Source organism: Chiloscyllium punctatum, chromosome 10, assembly GCF_047496795.1.
Source record: "Chiloscyllium punctatum isolate Juve2018m chromosome 10, sChiPun1.3, whole genome shotgun sequence".
In the NCBI taxonomy this organism is placed as follows: Eukaryota; Metazoa; Chordata; class Chondrichthyes; order Orectolobiformes; family Hemiscylliidae; genus Chiloscyllium; species Chiloscyllium punctatum.
In genome coordinates this window covers 114,752,418-114,776,934 of record NC_092748.1, presented here as the reverse complement: position 1 = coordinate 114,776,934, position 24,517 = coordinate 114,752,418, and the positions used below count along the sequence as shown (strand labels likewise).

The following is a 24,517-nucleotide window of genomic DNA, read 5'->3' as shown; positions in this document are numbered from 1 at the left end:
GGCGGGTCGGTGTGGACTTGCTGGCCCAAAGGGCCTGTTTCCATGCTGTAAGTAATCTAATCTAAACACGGTCTCCCTGAGTCAGCCAGGACACATTGCTATGACATGGAGATGCCAGTGTTGGTTTGAGGTGATCAAAGTTAAAAATCACACAACACCAGGTTATAGTCCAACAGGTTTATTTGGAAGCACGAGCTTTCGGAATGCTGCTCCTTCATCAGGTGATTGTGGAGCAGGATCACAGGACACAGAATTTACAGCTAAAGATTAAAGTCATGAAACTGAAATGATCTATTGAACAAACCTAGATTGTTGTTAAGGAGGAGAAAGTGAGGACTGCAGACGCTGGAGATCAGAGCTGGAAATGTGTCGCTGGAAAAGCGCAGCAGGTCAGGCAGCATCCAAGGAACAGGAGAATCGACGTTTTGGGCATAAGCCCTTCTTCAGGAATGAGGAGGGTGTGCCAAGGGAGGAGGGACTTGGGGGAGGGGCGTTGGGAATGCGATAGGTGGAAGGAGGTTAAGGTGAGGGTGATAGGCCGGAGAGGGGGTGGGGGTGGAGAGGTCAGGAAGAAGATTGCAGGTCAAGAAGGCGGTGCTGAGTCCGAAGGTTGGGACTGAGACAAGGTGAGGGGAGGGGAAATGAGGAAGCTGGAGAAACCTGCATTCATCCCTTGTGGTTGGAGGGTTCCTAGGCGGAAGATGAGGCGCTCTTTCACCAGGTGTCGTGTTGCCATGGTCTGGCAATGGAGGAGGCCAAGGACCTGCATGTCCTTGGTGGAGTGGGAGGGGGAGTTGAAGTGTTGAGCCACGGGGTGGTTGGGTTGGTTGGTCCGGGTGTCCCAGAGGTGTTCTCTGAAACGTTCCACAAGTAGGCGGCCTGTCTCCCCAATATAGAGGAGGTCACATCCGGTGCTGCGGATACAGTAAATGATGTGTGTGGAGGTGCAGGTGAATTTGTGATGTATATGGAAGGATCCCTTGGGGCCTTGGAGGGAAGTGAGGGGGGAGGTGTGGGCGCAAGTTTTGCATTTCTTGCGGTTGCAGGGGAAGGTGCCGGGAGTGGAGGTTGGGTTGGTGGGGGGTGTGGACCTGACGAGGGAGTCACGGAGGGAGTGGTCTTTCCGGAATGCTGATAGGGGAGGGGACGGAAATATATCCTTGGTGGTGCGGTCTGTTTGGAGGTGGTGGAAATGACGACGGATGATACGATGTATCTGGAGGTTGGTGGGGTGGTAGGTGAGGACCAGTGGGGTTCTGTCCTGGTGGCGATTGGAGGGGCAGGGTTCAAGGGCAGAGGAGCGGGAAGTGGAGGAGATGCGGTGGAGGGCATCGTCAATCACGTCGGAGGGGAAATTGTGGTCTTTGAAGAAGGAGGCCATCTGGGTTGTTCGGTTTTGGAATTGGTCCTCCTGGGAGCAGATGCGGCGGAGATGAAGGAATTGGGAATATGGGATGGCATTTTTACAGGGTGCAGGGTGGGAGGAGGTGTAGTCTAGGTAGCTGTGGGAGTCGGTCGGTTTATAATAAATGTCCGTGTTGATTCGGTCGCCTGAGATTGAAATGGAGAGGTCTAGGAAGGGGAGGGAGGAGTCTGAGACAGTCCAGGTAAATTTGAGGTCGGGGTGGAAAGTGTTGGTAAAGTGGATGAACTGTTTAACCTCCTCGTGGGAGCACGAGGCAGCGCCGATACAGTCATCGATGTAGCGGAGGAAAAGGTGGGGGGTGGTGCCAGTGTAGCTGCGGAAGATGGACCGTTCCACATATCCTACGAAGAGACAGGCATAGCTGGGGCCCATGTGGGTGCCCATGGCTACTCCTTTGGTTTGGAGGAAGTGGGAGGATTGGAAAGAGAAGTTGTTCAGAGTGAGGACCAGTTCAGTCAGTCGAAGGAGGGTGTCAGTGGAAGGGTACTGGTTGGTACGGCGGGAAAGGAAGAAGCGGAGGGCTTTGAGTCCTTCGTGATGGGGGATGGAGGTGTACAGGAACTGGATGTCCATGGTGAAGATAAGGTGTTGGGGACCGGGGAAGCGAAAATCATGGAGGAGGTGGAGGGCGTGGGTGGTGTCCCGAACGGAGGTGGGGAGTTCTTGGACTAAGGGGGACAGGACCGTGTCGAGGTATGCAGAGATGAGTTCGGTGCGGCAGGAGCAGGCTGAGGCAATGGGTCGGCCGGGGCAGTCAGGTTTGTGGATTTTGGGCAGGAGGTAGAAACTGGCTGTGTGGGGTTGTGGGACTATGAGGTTGGAGGTGGTGGATGGGAGATCCCCTGAGGTGATGAGGTTATGGATGGTCTGGGAGATGATGGTTTGGTGGTGGGAGGTGGGGTCATGGTCAACGGGGCAGTAGGAGGAGGTGTCTGCGAGCTGGCGTTTAGCCTCAGCGGTGTAAAAGGTCGGTGCGCCAAACTACTACCGCGCCTCCCTCGTCTGCTGGTTTGATAGTGAGGTTGGGGTTGGAGCGGAGGGAGTGGAGGGCTGCACGTTCCGAGGGCGAGAGGTTGGAGTGGGTGAGAGGGACGGAGAAGTTGAGGCGGTTAATGTCGCGGCGGCAGTTGGCTATGAAGAGATCGAGGGCAGGCAAGAGGCCAGCACGGGGTGTCCAGGTGGATGGGGTGTGTTGGAGGCGGGAGAAGGGGTCATCAGAGGGTGGGCGAGAATCCTGGTTGAAGAAGTAGGCACGGAGGTGAAGGCGGCGGAAGAATTGTTCAATGTCACACCGCGTGTTGAACTTGTTAATCTGGGAGATCATTGTTAGGTCTTCCATCTTTTAGAATGGGTTGCAGGTTTCGGTTCATTACCTCGAGAATGTGACTTAAAAGAAGTTCTGGGATTTATATATTAATGAACTGAAACCTGTAACCCATTCTAAAAGATGGAAGACCTAACAACAATCCAGATTTGTTCAATAGATCATTTCAGTTGCATGAAACTGTGATCTTTTGCTGTACATTCTGTGTCTTATGATCTTAACCTCCACAACCACCTGATGAAGGAGCAGCGCTCCGAAAGCTAGTGCTTCCAAATAAACCTGTTGGACTATAACCTGGTGTTGTGTGGTTTTTAACTTAGGACATGTTCCAATAGTGACCACACCTCCACATTTTACTGACTCAGCATCGGATCTCTGGGGAAGCCTTCAGGCTGTGACAGGCGCTATCTAAAGGCACGCCTCTCATTCCAAATAGCAGCCAGCGCTCAGTGGGACCCTGCTCCTCACTCGGACCCCAGCCCGCCTCTCCCCCCAGCAAACACTGACCTTGCGATGCCCTCCCTCTCCCTGGTGCGCTGACCCTCACTCGCAGTCTCCCTCCACTCAGGGTGATCTTTGAGTGAGGAAGACCCTCACCCCTCATTCACAGCAAAGACATTAATCTCAACACCACACCGCAACCTCCCCTCCTCCCCCCCCCACCCCTCCTCCCCACCCTATCTGAGCTTCTGGGTGGGGCTACAGCCCATTATTCCAAAGTGCTCTCCCCTCTATCGCTTCCACATTTGTGTATCCCTCTATCAACCACCTCATCCGTGGGATCTTACTGTACACAAAATGGCTGCAGGGTTTCCTATGTTCCTGACAGTGAGCCCCAGGTCCAGGGGAAACACTTACATTGGTTAAAAAGCACCGAGACCATCTGAACCTGGTGCTAGAGAAATGCAGGGCCCTTTCTCTCATTCAGGTTCTTATTAAAGTCTTCTTTCACCAAATGTGGACATTGCTGACTGGGTGAGCATTGAAGGCCCATCCCTAACTGCCCCTGAACTGGGTCAGAGGGCAGTGAGAGTCACCCACCTTGCTGTGGGTCTGGAGTCACATGTAGGCCGGACCATGTAAGGATGGCAGCTTCCTTCCCGAGGGAAACAGATGGGTTTATTTACAACAATGAAAGTCCTTTAGACTGATTCTTAATTCCAGATTTATGAATTAAAATCAAATTTCACTCTCAATGGAGGGATTTGAACCACTGGCCGGTGATTCAGGATTACTGACCCAGGACATTAACACTATCCCACCACCTGCCCACGTGCAACAGAATTGTCCCCACCCTAGCTCACATGTCCCTTCACACCCCCACACACATCCCAATCTGTCCTCCCGCCCTCTATCCTTCTTCCCTCACTTTCCCTCTCACTCTCTCTCTCTATTCTCTGTCCCTCTCTCTCTATCTGTCTGGTCTTTCTCATTCTCTCTCTCTCTCTTTCCCTGAACCCTCTGTTCACACCTCTTTCTTTCTGTGTCCGTCTCTCCCCCTTCTCTCAATCCCTCGCTATCTATCTCTCCCACTTCTCTATTCTTCTCTCTCTCTCCACTCTTGTGATTCCTTCTCTGTCCCTCTCTCCCCTCCCCCACTTTTCTTGTCCTTCTCTTTCCTGCTCCTTATTCCTCTCTCTCTCTGACCCTCCATTGTTCCCTGTCCTTGCTTCTCTCTCTCTCCCTCTTGCCCCTCTCCTTTTCCCTTGCTCTTTCTTTCTCTTCCCCACTCTCTCCTGCCCCCTCCTCTCTGTTTTTCTGTCTCTCTCTTTCCCCTCTTTCTTCCCCCACTTCCCTTGCTCTCTCACTTCCCCTCTCTCTTTTCCCCAATCTCTCTCCTCCCTTCTCTCCCTCCCTCTCTCTCATGTACTCACTCTCTCTATCCCACTTCCCCATCTCCCCCTTTATCTTCCTCCCCACTTCTCTTCCTCTCTCTTTCCTCAACACCCCTTTCCGTCCCTCTCTCTTACATCCTCCCGTCTCTCTCCCTCTCTCTCTCCCTTCCTTCCCAGTTCACTCTGTCTTCCATACCCCGCCCCCTCCCCCTCCCTTTCTCTCTCTGTCTCTCCCCTCCCCCTCCCTTTCTCTCTCTGTCACCTTCCTCCCCCTCCTTTTCTCTCTCTGTCTCCCCCTCCTTTTCTCTCTCTCTGTCTGCCCAAGTCCCCCTTTCTCTCTTTCTGTCTCCCCCTCTCTTTCTCTCTCTCTGTCTCTCCCCTCCCCCTCCCTTTCTCTCTCTCTGTCTCCCCCTCCCCCTCCCTTTCTCTCTCTCCCCTCCCCCTCCCTTTCTCTCTCTCTGTCTCCCCCTCTCTTTCTCTCTCTCTGTCTCCCTCTCCCCCTCCCTTTCTCTCTCTCTGTCTCCCCCTCCCTTTCTCTCTCTCTGTCTCCCCCTCCCCCTCCCTTTCTCTCTCTCTCTGTCTCCCCCCTCCCTTTTTCTCTCTCTGTCTCCACCCTCCCCCTCCCTTTCTCTCTCTCTGTCTCCCCCCCCTTTCTCTCTCTCTGTCTCCCCCCTCCCTTTCTCTCTCTCGTTCTCCCCCCCTTTCTCTCTCTCTGTCTCCCCCCCTTTTTCTCTCTCTGTCTCCCCCCTCCCTTTCTCTCTCTCTGTCTCCCCCCCTTTCTCTCTCTCTGTCTCCCCCCTCCCTTTCTCTCTCTCTCTGTCTCCCCCCTCCCTTTCTCTCTCTGTCTCCCCCCTCCCTTTCTCTCTCTCTCTGTCTCCCCCTCCCTTTCTCTCTCTGTCTCCCCCCTCCCTTTCTCTCTCTCTCTGTCTCCCCCTCCCTTTCTCTCTCTGTCTCCCCCCTCCCTTTCTCTCTCTGTCTCCCCCCTCCCTTTCTCTCTCTCTCTGTCTCCCCCCTCCCTTTCTCTCTCTGTCTCCCCCCTCCCTTTCTCTCTCTCTCTGTCTCCCCCTCCCTTTCTCTCTCTGTCTCCCCCTCCCTTTCTCTCTCTGTCTCCCCCCTCCCTTTCTCTCTCTCTCTGTCTCCCCCCTCCCTTTCTCTCTCTCTCTCTCTGTCTCCCCCCTCCCTTTCTCTCTCTCTGTCTCCCCCCTCCCCCCCTTTCTCTCTCTGTTTCTCCCCTCCCCCTCCCTTTCTCTCTCTCTGTCTCCCCCTCCCTTTCTCTCTCTCTGTCTCCCCCCCTCTCTCTCTCTCTGTCTCCCCCCCTCCCTTTCTCTCTCTCTGTCTCCCCCCTCCCTTTCTCTCTCTCTGTCTCTCACCTCTCCATCCCTGGTTTCGTACGTCTTGATGGTGACGGATTTTTTGGTGTGGACCTCCGCGTGCCGACCTTGATCCGGGCTGGTCTCTGGAAGGAAGACAGCGGAGAGTTCAGTAACTCCCACATTCCGAATGCGGGGGTGGGGTGGAGGTGGGAATATTGGGAACGGAATCTCCCCGCCTGGGGAGGGAGACGATTCACCTACCTCTCAAACTCAGAGTCGAGAATGTCTGGACCGGCAAAACGATCCTGGACAAAAAATAAATCAGAAACCGTCATTACTTCTTGCTCAACACTGAGACAGCGTTCACCCTGTCAACTTCAGGAAGTTTAAAAAGTCTTTTCATCTCACTTTAGCCTGAGCCCCTTCAATTTACAAGGATGTTGCCAGGGTTGGAGGGTCTGAGCTATAGGGAGAGGCTGAACAGGCTGGGGCTGTTTTCCCTGGAGCGTCGGAGGCTGAGGGGTGACCTTATAGAGGTTTACAAAATTATGTGGGGCATGGATAGGATAAATAGACAAAGTCTTTTCCCTGGGGTTGGGGAGTCCAGAACTAGAGGGCATAGGTTTAGGGTGAGAGGGGAAAGATATAAAAGGGACCTAAGGGGCAACTTTTTCACACAGAGGGTGGTATGTGGATGGAATGAGCTGCCAGAGGATGTGGTGGAGGCTGGTACAATTGCAACATTTAAGAGGCATTTGGATGGGTCTGTGAATAGGAAGGGTTTAGAGGGATATGGGCCGGGTGCTGGCGAGATTGGATTGGGAGACCTGGTCGGCATGGACGAGTTGGACCAAAGGGTCTGTCTCTGTGCTGTACATCTCTATGACCCTACTTGCTGTTGAGACGATGCCTTCACAGCAGGGAACAGGTCACTTTGTACAATGTGATCAGTGTTGATCAAAGATCTCTCCACAGCCACGTGGAATCCATTACAGCCCAGCCCAGACCCTGCCGGATCTGCCAGGAGGAATATAGAGATCCCATGGCCAATATTGTGAAATTCCATTGAGTAATTATTCCCCAGTGTCTCAGAGAAAATATTCAATTAACAGCACTGATAATATTTTTACAGTCAATCCCAGCTTGTGGGATCTTGCTGTGCCACAGCATTTCCAATTTTAGAAACATGATAGCGATTGGCTGTCAGTGCTTCAGGACTTCCCAATATCATGAAATGGTGTTATATAAATGTAAGTGTTTTGTCTCAGATGAATATTGGGAACCGTGTGGAATGCGATGGGCTCAAGTCAAACCAGAGACAACTCAACAAAAACATAAATACTAACTCAGTGCTGAGGGAGTGCCACACTGTCAGAGGGTCAGTACTGAGGGAGTGCTGCACTGTGGGAGGATCAGTGCTGAGGGAGTGCCACACTGTCAGAGGGTCAGTACTGAGGGAGTGCTGCACTGTCAGAGGGTCAGTGCTGAGGGAGTGCTGCACTGTCAGAGGGTCAGTGCTGAGGGAGTGCTGCACTGTGGGAGGATCAGTGCTGAGGGAGTGCCACACTGTCAGAGGGTCAGTACTGAGGGAGTGCTGCACTGTGGGAGGATCAGTGCTGAGGGAGTGCCGCACTGTCGGACAGTCAGTACTGAGGGAGTGCCGCACTGTCAGAGGGTCAGTGCTGAGGGAGTGTCGCACTGTCAGAGGGTCAGCACTGAGGGAGTGCCGCACTGTGGGAGGGTCAGTGCTGAGGGAGTGCCACACTGTCAGAGGGTCAGTGCTGAGGGAGTGTCGCACTGTCAGAGGGTCAGTGCTGAGGGAGTGCCACACTGTCAGAGGGTCAGTGCTGAGGGAGTGCCGCACTGTCAGAGAGTCAGTGCTGAGGGAGTGCTGCACTGTCGGACAGTCAGTACTGAGGGAGTGCGGCACTGTCAGAGGGTCAGTGCTGAGGGAGTGTCGCACTGTCAGAGGGTCAGTGCTGAGGGAGTGACGCACTGTGGGAGGGTCATTGCTGAGGGAGTGCCACACTGTCAGAGGGTCAGTGCTGAGGGAGTGCCGCACTGTCAGAGGGTCAGTGCTGAGGGAGTGCGGCACTGTCAGAGGGTCAGTGCTGAGGGAGTGTCGCACTGTCAGAGAGTCAGTGCTGAGGGAGTGCGGCACTGTCAGAGGGTCAGTGCTGAGGGAGTGTCGCACTGTCAGAGGGTCAGTGCTGAGGGAGTGTCGCACTGTCAGAGGGTCAGTGCTGAGGGAGTGTCGCACTGTCAGAGGGTCAGCACTGAGGGAGTGCCGCACTGTCAGAGGATCAGTGCTGAGGGAGTGTCGCACTGTCAGAGAGTCAGTGCTGAGGGAGTGCCGCACTGTCGGACAGTCAGTACTGAGGGAGTGCTGCACTGTCAGAGGGTCAGTGCTGAGGGAGTGTTGCACCGTCAGAGGGTCAGCACTGAGGGAGTGCCGCACTGTCGGACAGTCAGTACTGAGGGAGTGCCGCACTGTCAGAGGATCAGTGCTGAGGGAGTGTCGCACTGTCGGACAGTCAGTACTGAGGGAGTGCCGCACTGTCAGAGAGTCAGTGCTGAGGGAGTGCCGCACTGTCAGAGGGTCAGTACTGAGGGAGTGCCGCACTGTCAGAGGGTCAGTACTGAGGGAGTGCCGCCTTATTGGAGGTTCAGTGCTGAGGGAGTGCCGCATTCTCTGAAGACAGAGTAATGAAACTGTTCAAATTGGCACGAGCATTTGAGGTTATCGACTATCTTTGTGAGGGACTGAGAGGGTCATCTATAAACTGACAGCTGTCCCCCTCTGTGCTGATGGTAATGGGGTCAGCCAGGTGGACCTCATAGAATGTGAGGTCCCTGATTGGGGCTATTAACCTGGTCCAATCAGGGAGCCCTGGCTGACAGATATAAACAGGGGGGGTCAGAGGTTCTGCTCACTCTGAAAGTTGGCCCTGAGGAAAAAGGAACAGTGTCAGGGACTCTTCCCATGTATATAAAGGGTGACTTGGTGACGGGATACTGGCCATTGCGGAGTTATTTCATACCTCCCACCCCCCCAGGCCAGGGCAACAGTGAGGACAGACAGAGATGGAGAGCAGCATGGTGGCTCAGTGGCTAGCATTGTTGACTCACAGCACCAGGGTCCCAGGTTCGGTTCCAACCTCGGGCGACTGTCTGTGTGGAGTTTGCACATTCTCCCCGTGTCTGTGTAGGTCAGGGTGGATAGGCCATGCTATATTGCCCATAGTGTTAGGTGCATTAGTCAGGGGTAAATACAGGGGAATGGATCTGGGTGGGTTACTCTTCGGAGGGTCGGTGAGGACTTGCTGGGCCAAATGGCCTGTTTCCACACTGTGGGGATTCAATTCTATGGGGTGAAGACGGGAGGGGGGACATACCTGCTCTCTTCACCTTCCAGCAGCTTCCTGTAGGTGGCGATCTCCACATCCAAGGCCATCTTGACGTTGAGCAGCTCCTGATATTCCCGCAGGTGTCGCGCCATCTCGTCCTTCAGATGGCGGATCTCGTCCTCCAAGCGGGCGATGCTGTCGGTGTAACCGGCCGCCTCCCCAGCAAACCTCTCCTCCATCTCCCGCATCTGCCGCATCAGGGACTCGTTCTGCCGAGAGAGCTCCGGGTGAGAGCTCAGCGACACCTGAGGCGAGGTCTCCCCTACCCCCTCCCAGGTGACCCTGCAGTGAATCGGGCTTGACCCACAGTCCAACCGGGTAAATAATGGGCTCTAACACCAAACCCCCCCTGCCCATCCCACCGGCATTACTAAAGCCAACCACCTCAACAATAGGAGCAGGAATAGGCCATTCGGCACTTCGAGACTGCTCTAATTCAGTACGATCATCCATGGGTTATAGAGAGTGAATGGGTAATGATCTGGAAAATGACGTGCAATGTGAGAAATTGTCCATCTTTGCAAAAAGACCAAAAAGAAAGAAGTATGCTTTCTAAATGGTGCACACATGCAGAGGGATCTGGGCTTCCTGGTGGGACAAAAGGGGAGTCTGCAGGTACAGCAAGTAATCAGGAAAGGTCATCAAAAGTTGTGTTTTATTGTGGGGGGAACTGAATTCGTGAGTAGGGAGGTTATGCTTCAGCTATATGGTGTATGGGTGAGAGTGAACCCAGAGTACGGTCATTTCTTCTGTAGTGCCTTTAGTCTGTTCCTGTGCCATCCCACGCTACACAAATAACACTGGAAGTGTTGGCGATCTAATCCCATTGTAGCGAACGCACATTTTACAAGTTCATGTTTTGGAAACGATGTTCCCTATTCACTGATCGCGTTACGGCCAATTTGTGTTAACAAAAGTCATTAGATTAGATTTCCTACATGTTAGAGCAGAACTCGCTGTGCTATGTATAGAGCTGTTTGGTGTACTGACAAAGGGATCACAATACATTGAAAACAATCCAGAGAAGTTTCAGTGGACTAATCCCTGGAATGAGGGGATTGTCTTTTGAGGAAAGGCTACACAGGCTGGACTTGTATCCTCTGGAGCTTACTGGTGCCAGAAAAGCACAGCAGGTCATTCCTGATGAAGGGCTTTTGCCGGAAACATTGATTCTCCTGCTCCTCGGATGCTGCCTGACCTGCTGTGCTTTTCCAGCACCACTCCGATCTTGACTCTAATCTCCAGCATCTGCAGTACCCACTTCCTCCTCTGAAGTTTAGCAGAGTCAGTGGTGACTGAGTTGAAACAGATCAGCTCCTGAGGGGATGTGGAAAGGAGGTTTCCTTTTGTGGGAGAATCTAGAACTAGGATCGCGGTTTAAAAATAAGGATTCGCTCATTTAAGACAGAGATGAGGGAACACTTTTCCCTCTCAGTGGGATTTGAGTCTTTGGAGTTCCCATCCTCAAAAGTGGATGCAGAGTCTTTAGATATTTTTAATGCAGGTGAAGATAGATAATGGATGACTGAGGGGGATGGAAGATTATCGGGAGTGTGTAGGAATGTCAAGTCGAGGTTAAAATCTCATCAGCCACGATCATATTGAATGGGAGGGGGCGGGGGGGAGACAGACTCGAAGGGCCGAATGGCCTACTATTGCGCCTTGTTCATGTGATCAGATCAAAATCAGTTCCCTCATCCTCCCTGTAACCTTTGACCCCTTTATCTCTAAGAACCACAACTAACTCCTTCTTGAAAACCTTCAATGTTTTGGCCTTGACCACTCTCTGTGACAGAGAATTCTCCAGGCTTCCCACTCTCTGGGGGAAGACATTTCTCCTCAGCTCAGTCCGAAAGGGCCTACCCCGTTTCCTCCCACTGTGACCCCCTGATTCGGGACTCCCTGGTCATCAGGAACATCCTTCCTGTGTTTATCCCTGTGTAGTCCTGTTAGAGTTTGATAGGTTCCTATGAGATCCCTCATTTTTCTGAATTCCAGCGAATCTAGTCCTAACTGATCCAGGCCCTCACACAACTCACCTGCCCAGTGTTTCTGAAGTGACCACAGTCAGTGAGCTATGTCGTGTCCCAGGTTAGTCAGTAATTTGGAGAGCTTTATGAAGAGGTAGCCCTGGGAATTTTATGAAGCTGCTGCATTCCTCATTGATTTTGCTCATTACATTGGATCCAGGAACTCGTTTAATAACTGACAATGCAAGTTGCCTTATAACAATCTTAAAATTGTTAACTGTTCATCAATCTCTCCAGCCCAGAAAGTGAACAATTAATAAAGTAGAACGTCATTCCTTCAGGTTGTCAATTGTTTGAGGAGATTTCAGAAAAAAAAAGTCATAACCATGAATTCTTAATGTTACAATTTGTCTCTTTCGTCTCACTCCTTTAATTCAACCCATGTCTCTCTCTCTCTCTCTCTCTGTTTTACCTCCATCTGTACCTGATTAGATTCTAATCTACTTGTATTCTTGGTTCTTATCTATTGCTCCATCCTTTATTCTCATTGATAAAGGGGCAGACTGGTCTCTCAATAGTCACTGATGTCCTGGCAGCCCTACTGCCCTCATTGGTCCATTACAAATTCCCAGTTTCCAACAAAGTCTGGTACAACAGTGTTACAATTGAAACGGGTCTGGTTAAAGAAAACTTAGCAAATGTGTAAAGATTGGCTCCAGTTCTATCCTTTAAGTTCAGAGTTCTACAATGTTCTACATGGTGTAAGGTGTGTCATTCCATTAAGCCCTGGGATGTAACATCTATAGCATGGAAAGAGGCCATTTGGTCCATCTAGTCTATGCTGTGTTTCGACAGCAATGATTCTACTCTTTCTCCTTAATTTTTCCTTTCCCCTCATGAATGATGCAGCATGCATTTAACTTTCGTTTTAAATGCACCGAAGCTGCTTATTCCCAGCACGTCCCATGGAGGTGAATTCCACTTACAACATAGAACAGTCCAGCACAGTACAGGCCCTTTGGCACGCAATGATGTGCCGAGCCTTTATCTTAATCTAAGATCAACCTAACCTACATACCCCTCAATTTATTGCCATTAGTGCGCTTGTCTAGTAGTCGCTTAAATGTCCCTAATGTCTCTGACTCGCCCACCCCCGCTGGCAGTACATTCCACACTCCCATCACTCTCTGCATAAAGAACTGACCTCTCCGATACCTTCCTCCAATTACCTTAGTATTATGACCCCTCATGACAGCCATTTTCTGGGGAAAAGTCTCTGGTTATCTACTCTGTCTCTGCCTCTCATGACCATGTACACCTCTATCAAGTCACCTCTCTTCCCCCTTCCGCATGAATAGCCTGAGCTCACTCAACCTTTCTTCAGAAGACATCCCTCCAGTCCAGGAAGCATCTTGGTAAATCTCCTCTACATCCTCTTTAAAACATCTACCTCCTTCCTACTCTGAGGTGACCAGAACTGGACACAATAGTCCAAGGGTGGTCTAACCAGGACTTTATAGAGCTGCAGCATAACTTCGCAGCTCTTAAACTCAACCTCCCTGTTAATGAAAGCCAAAACACCATACACCTTAACAACCCTTTCAACTTGGGTGGCAACTTTCAGGGATCTATGTATGTGGACCTCAAAATCTTGCTGTTCCTCCACAATGCCAAGAATCCTGCCTTTGACCCTGTATCCAACATTCAAATTCGACCTTCCAAAATGAATCATTTTGCATTTATCCAGGCTGAACTCCATCTGCCACTTCTCAGCCCAGCTCTGCGTCTTATCTTGTCAGTGCCTTGTTGTAGTCTGCAACAGCCCTTGACACTATCTACAACACCACTGACTTTTGTGTCATCGGCAACTTACTAACCCACCCTTCCACTTCCTCATCCAAGTCATTTATTAAAAACTGCAAAGAGCAGAGGCCCAAGAACACATCCCCTGCGGGACACCACTTGTCACCGACCTCCAGACGGAATACTTTCCATCCACTCACTTGGCCAGCCAATTCTGTATCCAGACAGTCAAATCTCCCTGTCTCCCTAACTTTCTGAATGAGTGTACCGTGGGGAAGCCTACTTCAGAATATAATGACGCAGCAAGTGGAAACAGGGTCTGTACCCCTCCCCAAACAGCCCCATTTTAAAATCATATTAAAGATGTACATGGGGTCACCTGCCCTGTCTGTCGGACTTCCTGAGCGATGCCGTCTGCCAGTCCTGCTATTATTCTTGTCAATGGTTTTGTACCTTTCCCAGGGACCGTGTGGAAATACGGGAAGCAGAAAGTGATCCAAAAGCCCCACGTGGTTTTGTGATTTCCGCTGAGAAAGTTATCACGGGGGGGGGGGGGGTCCTTAACCCTTTATTGATGCCTCATTGGGTCGCACTGTCACCTCAGAGTGTGGAGGCTGTGCAGACCCAGGGTTTATAATTCAGAGCGAGTACCAGTGCGGGGGTGCTACACTGCCAGTGTCATCATCATCTTTTAGATAGGACATTATGCCAAAGCCGTGTGCTGGGATGGCACAGGTTGGTAGAGGAACACATGAGCTCTCCCCAGTGACCTCACTAACAATGGCTGCTCCAGTGATCAGGCCCACCAAAGGCAGGCTGCCAGCTTGATGACACGTTTTGTTTGTGAGGGTTTAAAGTCGCAAAGGTCTACACAGCACAGAGAACCGCCCTTCGGTCCAACGTGTCTATGATGGTCAAAAAACAACCACCTGTGAGGGGGTGGCACGGTGGTTAGCACTGCTGCCTCACAGCGCCAGGGACCTGGTTCGATTCCAGCCTCGGGCGACTGTTTGTGTGGAGTTTGCACGATCTCCTTGTGTCTGCCTGGGTTTCCTTTGGTTTCCTCCCACAGGCCAATGATGTGCAGGTTAGGTGAATTGGCCATGCTAAATTGCCCATAGTGTTAGGTGCATTAATCAGGGGTAAATGTAGAGGAATGAGTCTGGGTGGGTTGCCCTTTGGAAGGTCGGTGTGGTCTTGTTGGGCCGAAGGGCCTGTTTCCACACTGTAGGGAATCTAATCTAAATTGCCCCAGTGTCTAGGGATGTGTAGGTTAGGTGCATTAGTCAGGGGAAATGTAGGGGAATGGGTCTGGGTGGGTTGTTTTTTGGAGGACCGGTGTAAACTTGTTGGGCCGAAGGGCCTGTCTGCACACTGTAGAGATTCTATGACCTAACCATTCTATTCCCATTTCCCAGTACTCGGTCCATAGCCTTGTATGCCTTTAGCATCACAAGTGCGCATCACAATATTATGAGACTTTCTGCCCCACCCACCCTTCCAGGCAGTGTGTTCCAGATTCTCACCACCCTCTGGGTGAAACAACTTCCCTAACATCCCCTCGAAACCCTCGGCCCCTTGCCTTAAATGTATTGCCCTCCCACCCCACCCCCCGGTCATTGACCCCTTCACCCAGGAAATGGTTTCTCCCTGCCCACCCTATCTATGCCCAATTATGACCCCCCTCCCAACTACCACTCAATCTTCCCTGCTCCAATGAAAACAGTCCTAGCCTGTCCAATCTCCTTACCCCGATCCCCCCCACTCTCATCTTCTGTATAAAAAACAAACCATTGTAAAACCATGAAACACAGGAGCAGAAATTAGGCCGCTCAGCCCATTGAGTCTGCTCCGCCATTCAATCATGGCTGATACGTTTCTCAACTCCATTCTCCCACTTTCTCCCCAAAATCCTTGATCCCCCTGATACTCAAGACCCTATCTATCTCAGTCTTAAATATACTCAATGACCTGGCCCCCAACAGCCTTCTGTGACAATGAATTCCACAGATTCCCCACATTCTGGCTGAAGATGTTTCTCCCTTATCTCTATTCTAAAAGGTCATCCCTTTATTCCAAGGATGAGCCCTCAGGCCCTGGTCTCTCCACCGAGGAAGGGTTTCCGAATGTAAAATATTAACTCTGCCTTCTCTCTACGGATGTTGCCAGACCTGCTGAGCTTTTCCAGCTATTCCTGTTTTTTGTTTGTTTCTCTTCACTGGGCCGTGCTGCTACGTTTCCAACATTACCACAGCGACTACACGGATATAGATAAAGGGAGCTCACTGGCTCTAAACTGCTTTGTGAAGCCCTGATGTCATAAAAGGTGCTATCGAAATGCAAACACTTGCTTTCCTTGACATCGCCAGGTGGGGGGGGGGGGGGGGGGGGGGGGGTACATCCCAGAGACCCACAAACACTCACGGTTCCTTTGAGAGCATCAATCTCACAGGTGTAGCTCTGAATCTGGTGACGGTACTCCATCACTTCCTGCTTGGCCTGTCGCAAGGCATCATTGTTTTTGACTGCACTCTGATTCAAATCCATGACCTGGAAGAGAAGGAGGTCAGGGGTCATCCATGTGGATTAACGGGTTAACTGTACCTTTACTCTATTGAGCGTGTGCGTAAGCAGTTATGTCATTGGTGTTTGTAATCATCCAGAACTCACTGCTATAATTCTTTATTCATTCATAGAATGAGCAACGTCAATGGCCAGGCCAGCATTTATTGCCCATCCCTAATTACCCAGAGGGCAGTTAAGAGTCAACCACATTGCTGTGGGTCTGGAGTCACATGTAGGTCAGACCAGGTGAGGATGGCAGCTTCCTTCCCTAAAGGACATTAGTGACCCAGGTGGGCTTTTCCAACAATGGATTCATAGTCATCATTAGACTCTTAATTCCAAATTTCTCCTCTTATTGAATTCAAATGGCAGGATCTGACCCCAGGTCCCCCAGAATATTACCTGGGTCTCTGGATGAACAGTCCAGCAACAATACCACTCAGCCACCGCTTCCCCGTCTTCAGGGAAATGATCTGGGATAGCTCCAGTAGATTCACAGTTGCCAGTCACTGGGATGATTTGGATCAGGAGGAAGTAGGGTCAGTTAGCTCAGTTGGCTGGATGGCTTGGTTATGAGGTAGTGGCGCTAACGGTGTGGGTTCAATTCCCACAGCAGCTGAGGGCACCATGAAGGGCTCTCCTTCTAAACCTCTTCCCCCTTGCCTGAGATGCCGTGACCCTCAGTTTAAACTACCACCAGCCATCTCACTCTAAAAACAGAGCAGCCCGATCATCTGGTAAGATTATGGTGAACTTGATCAATCTGATTAGAGAAGGGTGCCCACTCTAAATATTAGGTTGAACTTGATGAACAGTAAATAGGTTAATTACGTATTACTTAATGGCTAGTTCCTAGTTATGTAATAGCTGAGATTATAGAGGGAGAAAGTGGGGGCTGGAGATCAGAGTTGAGAGTGTGGTGCTGGAAAAGCACAGCCGGTCAGGCAGCATCCGAGGAGCAGGAGACATTCCTGATGAAGAGCTTATGCTCGGAACATTGATTCTGCTGCTTCTCAGATACTGCTATGCTTTTCCAGCGCCACACTCTCAATTATACCATCTACTCTCTGTGTCTACCCTGTCAGATCTCCTGAGAATCCTCTAACAGATTATAATATGCCTCTGGAGCAGGTGGGAGTTGTTGGGAGGTCATGTTGTGGCTGTACAGGATGTTGGTTACACAGTTTTGGAATATTATGTGCAATTCTGGTCTCTTTCCTATCGGAAGGATGTTGTGAAACTTGAAAGGGTTCAGAAAAGATTTACAAGGATGTTGCCAGGGTTGGAGGATATGAGCTACAGGGACAGGTTGAACAGGCTGGGGCTGTTTTCCCTGGAGCGTCAAAGGCTGAGGGGTGACCTAATAGAGATTTACAAAATTCTGAGGGGCATAGATAGGGTAAATAGGCAAAGGTTTTTCCCTGGGGTGGGGGAATCCAGAACTAGTCGGTTTAGGGTGAGTGGGGAAAGATATAAAAGGGACCTAAGGAGCAACTTTTTCACGCAGAGGGTGGTACGTGTATGGAATGAGCTGCCAGAGGAAGTGGTGGAGGCTGGTACAATTGCAACATTTAAGGGGCATTTGGATGGGTGTATGAATAGGAAGGGTTTGGAGGGATATGGGCTGGGTGCTGGCAGGTGGGACTAGATTGGGTTGGGATATCTGGTCGGCATGGATGGGTTGGACTGTCTCTATGACTATGGCTCTAGAGATAGAGACATTACCACTGCACAGGAAGAACGTTGCAAAGCCTGCATTCTCAAATAAAATCTAATGCTCTGCTCGTCGAGTTAGTAAACACAAAATTGTTGGCATCCATCCCATATGCCAAGTGGGCGCAGCATCCTTTGAGCTAGCATTTCCACTCCATTTGGATGTTAGGTCCAAACACGCCCCTCCCCACATGGTACCCAGAGGCCCCAGCACCCCGGTCGCTCGGTGGGTAATGGGGGGAACCGCCCAGCACCAACCTTAGACTTGTACCACTCCTCCGCCTCCTGGACATTCTTGGCTGAGATGGACTCGTACTGTGCCCTGATATCGCGCAGGGCAGCGGTGAGGTCAGGTTTCGACAGATCCATTTCAACCTGGACGTGTTGTTCCTGGAGCTGAGCCTGCAGCTCCCGCAGTTCCTACAAACAAATGGAGTAAATCATCATTGGGCCACCCGTGGCATTGCTCAGTTCAAGTGGAAACAATTTGTAGTCGCCCCAGAAGGGAGGGAGAGGGCTCTGAATGCCGTGCCAAGCCCCAGTGTTCCCATTGACACAGTTAAAGGGTCATAGTGTCACACAGGTCAAAATGCACAACATCTTTATGGGCAGTGTCATTTTCAAAAGAGAGAGGAGACCCTTCCAGCAGACCTGGAGATTAATTATCTTTCACCTCCCAACAAGCAAACACAACACAAACCCCTTAAAGTCAAACTCTAAACCACTGTCCCTGTCCTGGGAGTGTTTGATGGGGGACAGTGTAGAGGAGTCTTTACTCTGTATCTAACCCTGTGCTGTCCCTGTCCTGGGAGTGTTTGATGGGGACAGTGTAGAGAGAGCTTTACTCTGTATCTAACCCCGTGCTGTCCCTGTCCTGGGAGTGTTTGATGGGGAGAGTGTAGAGGGAGCTTTACTCTGTATCTAACCCTGTGCTGTCCCTGTCCTGGGAGTGTTTGATGGGGACAGTGTAGAGGGATCTTTACACTGTATCCAAACCCGTGCTGTTCCTGTGCTGGGAGTGTTTGATGGGGACAGTGTAGAGTGAGCTTTACTCTGTATCTAATCCCATGCTGTCCCTGCCCTGGGAGTGTTTGATGGGGACAGTGTAGAGGGATCTTTACTCTGTATCCAACCCCGTGCTGTTCCTGTGCTGGGAGTGTTTGATGGGGGACAGAGTAGAGGGATCTTTACTCTGTATCTAACCCTGTGCTGTCCCTGTCCTGGGAGTGTTTGATGGGGGTCAGTGTAGAGGGATCTTTACTCTGTATCTAACCCCGAGCTGTCCATGTCCTGGGAGTGTTTGATGGGGACAGTGTAGAGTGAGCTTTACTCTGTATCTAATCCCATGCTGTCCCTGCCCTGGGAGTGTTTGATGGGGAGAGTGTAGGGGGAGCTTTACTCTGTATCTAACCCCGTGCTGTCCCTGTCCTGGGAGTGTTTGATGGGGGACAGTGTAGAGGGATCTTTACTCTATATCTAACCCTGTGCTGTCACTGTCCTGGGAGTGTTTGATGGGGGACAGTGTAGAGGGATCTTTACTCTATATCTAACCCTGTGCTGTCACTGTCCTGGGAGTGTTTGATGGGGGACAGTGTAGAGGGATCTTTACTCTATATCTAACCCTGTGCTGTCACTGTCCTGGGAGTGTTTGATGGGGGACAGTGTAGAGGGATCTTTACTCTGTATCTAACCCCGTGCTGTCCCTGTCCTGGGAGTGTTTGATGGGGGACAGTGTAGAGGGATCTTTACTCTATATCTAACCCTGTGCTGTCACTGTCCTGGGAGTGTTTGATGGGGGACAGTGTAGAGGGATCTTTACTCTGTATCTAACCCCGTGTAGTCCCTGTCCTGGGAGGGTTTGATGGGAACTTTGCTTTGTATCTGGGAAGCCGGTTGGAGAATGGAGGAGATGTGTTTGAGGAAGGGGCTTTGCCGGTGACTCACCTCCTCATGGACTTTCTTGAGGAATGCAATCTCCTCCTGGAGGGCCTCAATCCTTCGCTCGAGATCCAGGCGAGCGAGGGTGGCTGCATCGACGTCCTAGAAGCAGAAAGAAAAGCTGCTGTGGCCGTGAGGTTTTCCAACTGGTCCCTTACACAGTGAGATTATCCCGACTGCCCTGATGGGGTCATAGAGATGTAGAGCACAGAAACAGATCCTTCGGTCCAACCCGTCCATGCTGACCAGATATCCCAACCCAATCTCGTCCCACCTGCCAGCACCCGGCCCATATCCCTCTAAACCCTTCCTATTCATATACCCATCCAAATGTCTCTTAAATGTTGCAATTGTACCAGCCTCCAGCACATCCTCTGGCAGCTCATTCCATACATGTACCACCCTCTGCGTGAAAAAGTTGCCCCTTAGGTCCCTTTAATATCTTTTCCCTCTCACCCTAAACTTATGCCCTCTAGTTCTGGACTCCCTGACCCCAGGGAAAAGACTTTGTCTATTTATCTTATCCATGCCCCTCATAATTTTATAAACCTCTATAAGGTCACCCCTCAGCCTCCGATGCTCCAGGGAAAACAGCCCCAGCCTGTTCAGCCTCTCCCTGTAGCTCAAACCCTCCAACCCTGGCAACAACCTTACAAATGTTTTCTGAACCCTTTCAGATTTCACAACATCCTTCCTATAAGAGGGAGACCAGTAATGCACACAGTATTCCATAACCAATGTCCTGTACAGCCGCAACATGACCTCCCAACTCCTGTACTCAATACTCTGACCAATAAAGGAAAGCATACCAAACGCCTTCTTCACTATCCTATCTATAGTCAACATGGCTTTGTGCGTGGGAAATCATGTCTCACTAACCTGGCAAAAATTTTTGAAGAAGTAACAAAGAGGATTGATGAGGGCAGAGCAGTAGATGTGATCTATATGGACTTCAGTAAGGCGTTCAACAAGGTTCCCCATGGGAGACTGATTAGCAAGGTTAGATCTCATGGAATACAGGGAGAACTAGCCATTTGGATACAGAACTGGCTCAAAGGTAGAAGACAGAGGGTGGTGGTGGAGGGTTGTTTTTCAGACTGGAGGTCTGTGACCAGTGGAGTGCCACAAGGATCGGTGCTGGGTCCACTGCTTTTCATCACTTACACAAATGATTTGGATGTGAGCATAAGAGGTACAGTTAGCAAGTTTGCAGATGACACCAAAATTGGAGGTGTAGTGGACAGCGAAGAGGGTCACCTCAGATTACAACAGGATCTGGACCAGATGGGCCAAGGAGTGGCAGATGGAGTTTAATTTAGAATGTTGACTTCCAAATATAACACAGGAAAGTGGGAGGATCCTTAAATTAGGATGCTCTGTGCCGGGAATTAGAGGAGGGCGCAGACGGCTCAGAGAGGTGCTGCCTTGCTTTATCCTCACCAGACTGAGTGTTATGCAACAAAATCCATCTTCCAAAACCTTTCTTTGCTACATTTTGTCAAGAATGCAGCTCCCCCACTGCAACAGAGCCCAGGGTTTAGATTAGGTTCTCTACAGTGTGGAAACAGGCCCTTCGGCCCAACAAGTCCACACTAGCCCTCCGAAGAGTAACCCACCCAGACCCATTCCCCTCTGACTAATGCACCTAACACTATGGACAATTGCCCATGGCCAATTCACCTAACTTGCACATCTTTGGACTGTGGGAGGAAACCAGACCACCCAGAGGCAACCCACACAGACGCGGGGAGAATGTGCAAACTCCACACAGACAGTTGTCCAAGGCTGGAGTTGAACTTGGGACCCTAGTGCTGTGAGGCAGCAGTGCTAACCACTGAGCCACCATGGCATCCCTTTAGAGAAGTACTTACTTTCAATTCACACAAACATAGAGGATAGGAGGAGGCCATTCAGCCCTTCAAACCTGCTCTGCCATTCATAGAACAGTACAGCACAGGAACAGGCCACGTCTGTGCAAACAATGATGCCATTCCAAACTAATCCCAGCTTCTTGCACATGGTCCGTATCCCTCTATTCCCCGCCTGTTCCTGCATCTGTATAATGTTTCTTGACCGTTGCTATTGTATTTGCTTCGCCCACCTCCCCTAAGTTCCAGACACCTACCACCCTCTGTATAAAAACACTTGCCTCACACATCCCCCTTAAACCTTTCCCCTCTCACCTTAAACCTACGTCCCCAAGTATTTGACATTCCCACCCTGGGAAAAAGACTCTGACTCTCCGCCCTACCTGGGCCTCTCATAATGTTACAGACTTCTATCAGGATGCCCCTCAGTTTCCAAGCTCTAGTGAAGACAATCCGTGTTTATCCACCCTTTCCTTGTAGCTAATACCCTCCAATCCAGGCAGCATCCTGGGAAACCTCTTCTGCACCCTCTCCAAATCCTCTACATCCTTCCCAAAACACAATATTCGAAATGTGGCCTAACAAAATATTTGTGAACTTTTATCAATATGATCATGTCCGAACATCCAACTCAGTTCCCTGTTCCTGCTTTCTCCCTGTATTCTTTAATCCCTTTAGCCCTAAGGACTATAACAAATTCTTCCTCGTAAACGAAAATTCCAGATTTATGAACTGAATTTATTTGCCACCTGTTTGGGATTGGAATGAGAGCTTTTAGCTGGGAACCTCAGTTGTGACTGTTCCTCAGTCAATGCCACAAAGGGCAGCATGGTGGCTCTGTGGTTAATACTGTTGCCTTACCACGCCAGAGACCTGGATTCGATTCCAGTCTCACACGACTATCTGTGTGGAGTTTGCACATTCTCCCCGTGTCTGCGTGGGTTTCCTCCGGGTGTTCTGGTTTACTCCCACAGTCCAAAGGTGTGCAGGTCAGGGTGGATTGGCCGTGGGAAATTGCCCATAGTGTTAGCTGCATTAGTCAGAGGTAATTGTAGGGAAATGGGTCTGGGTGGGTTACTCTTCGGAGGGTCAGTGTGGACTTGTTGGGCTGAAGGGCCTGTTTCCACACTGTAGGGAATCTAATCTAAAGGTGTGAACCAGATGGGTTTTTGACAACAATGGTATCATGGCCATTATTGATCTCTTGGCCCCAGATTTCTTTTCACTTTGAATTCAAACTTCACCGTCTGACAGATTCCAGAACGTTGCCAGGGTCAATAATACCACAAGGTCCCTGGAATGGTTACCCACCATGTCCCAACATTCCCTGCCATTGGTGCTTCCTTGCCTCCCCCCAGCAGCCAATCAGAAAAAGAGCAGTCTCTTCAGTACCTGACTGGGTGATTCTGTGACAGTCCAAATCTCTTTTCTCCCCATTGCTGAAACTACTTAACAATCAGTAAGCTGAAGAGTTTGAAGTAAGTTCTAAAAAACTCCTTTTTGTTAACCTCCTTCTGGGATTATTCTGTGATCAGAATACAGGACTTACATGTCGGAAAGCAGCCAGATTATTTTCAGCTTCCTCCTTCAGTTGGATTTCATCTTGTAACCTGTGAGGAAAGGGTAAAGCTCATTGATCTCCATCTCAATCATATGTTGACTTTACACATTGTTTCTTTCGAATGGCTTTCCTCCCGTCTTTGGTGTTAATCTGGGTGAGTGATCAACTCAACCGAGTCTCCCACACTGTCCTGAGCACAATAATCTGACCAAGTGCAGTGATTGTAATGAGGTCAGCCAAGTGGACAGTTTAAAAATAAGGGGTCGGCCATTTAGGACAGAGTTGAGAAGAAACCTTTTCACCCAGAGAGTGGTGGGTGTATGGAATGCTCTGCCCCAGAGGGCAGTGGAGGCCAAGTCTCTGGATACTTTCAAGAAAGAGTTGGATAGAGCTCTTAGAGATAGTGGAATCAAGGGTTATGGGGATAAGGCAGGAACAGGATACTGATTGTGGATGATCAACCATGATCATAATGAATGGTGGTGCTGGCTCAAAGGGCAGAATGGCCTACTCCTACATCTATTGTCTATTGTCTATTGTCACAGAATGTGAGTTCCCTGATTGGGGCTGTTAACCTGGCCCAATTAGGGAGCCCTGGCTGACAGATATAAACAGGAGGGTCAGAGGTTCAGTTCACTCTGAGAGCTGGCCCTGAGGAAAAAGGATCAGTCTCCCCGTGTAAATTAAGGGTGATTTGGTGATGGGATACCGGCCTGTTGGAGTTACTTCACCAAGAATTGCTCCTTTTTCATCTTGTTCGAGATCTAGCTTATCCGCTTGTCTTAAATCTCACTCGATATTTTCCTGATCCTTGACCTATCCCTTGGGTATCACTCTATAGGTCTCCTTCCCTTCTCCAACTGGCCTCATCATCCAAAACTCAACCCTATCCCTTGCCCCCACTATTCCTCTTGATTGTCCACAGCATCACCATCTCCCTTGCCCTAGGCCTCAACCTCCCAGGCCTCAAATCCCTGCCCCTTATCCCAGGCCTCACTCCACTGCCAAATAGCCTCTAGGCCTCAGCATACCCCTTACCCTTGGGGTCACTCTATCCCTCATGTACTACAGGCCTTTCCATACTAGGTCTCACCCTATCTTTTGCATTAGGCCTTACCTTAACAGTCGGCCTCAACTTATGCCTTTGTTTCAGTTTTTCCTTCCTTTATGCCAGGCCTCACTTGACCTGCTTGACCCAGGCCTCACCCTCTACCTTAACCTCCTCTAGTCATCTGCCTTTGTCCTGGGCCTCACTTTATCCTTTTATAGGGTCACCCTACTAGGCCCCATCCTACTCTTTGCTGGAGGTCCTACCCAACCCCTGATCCTTGAGGCGGCCATGTGCAGTTATTTTTGGTGAGCATCCATTTGCTAACCTCCTCTTGCAATTGGAATTTGTTATTTTAAGTCCTGCATGCCCTTGACGTTGCTGCTATTTTTACGTTTGTTCTCAGCTGTTCTCGCACTAAATTTGCTCTCGCCCCAGCTGCTTGAGGTCTCTGACATAGATTCGTCTTTCTAACTATAGGCCCAGTTGGTGGAACCCTCCATTTTTTCCAGTCTCCTCAGCTAGTCAGCCCTGGATCAATGGGCAGCGTCCTCTCCTATCTCAGTCGTAAATGATCCGATTCCCGAGACTGTGACACGTCGAACTGGATCATTCCTGAGCAGTACTGAAGGAGTGCTGATCTGTCAGAGATGCCCCCCCCACTCCCCCAGCCCCACCATAAGGGTCAGATTCTTTCTCCAGTTTTGAAAGTTCCTGTGGCATGTTTTTAAACAAAGGCAAGGGGA

At 50.3% G+C, this 24,517-nt stretch overlaps 1 protein-coding gene across 1 annotated transcript in view; it reads right to left on the bottom strand.

Moving 5' to 3' along the window:
- desmb (desmin b) overlaps window positions 1–24,517 on the bottom strand; it is a 41,800-nt gene that overhangs the window by 1,252 nt on the left and 16,031 nt on the right. Inside the window, exons 2-8 of the mRNA XM_072579980.1 lie at window positions 22,712–22,772; window positions 19,301–19,396; window positions 17,615–17,776; window positions 15,503–15,628; window positions 9,294–9,514; window positions 6,160–6,203; window positions 5,956–6,041 (exon numbers count right to left, since the gene is read on the bottom strand). Of these exons, the coding sequence (XP_072436081.1) occupies window positions 5,956–6,041; window positions 6,160–6,203; window positions 9,294–9,514; window positions 15,503–15,628; window positions 17,615–17,776; window positions 19,301–19,396; window positions 22,712–22,772 (796 nt within the window). The remainder of the gene's footprint in view (window positions 1–5,955; window positions 6,042–6,159; window positions 6,204–9,293; window positions 9,515–15,502; window positions 15,629–17,614; window positions 17,777–19,300; window positions 19,397–22,711; window positions 22,773–24,517) is intronic.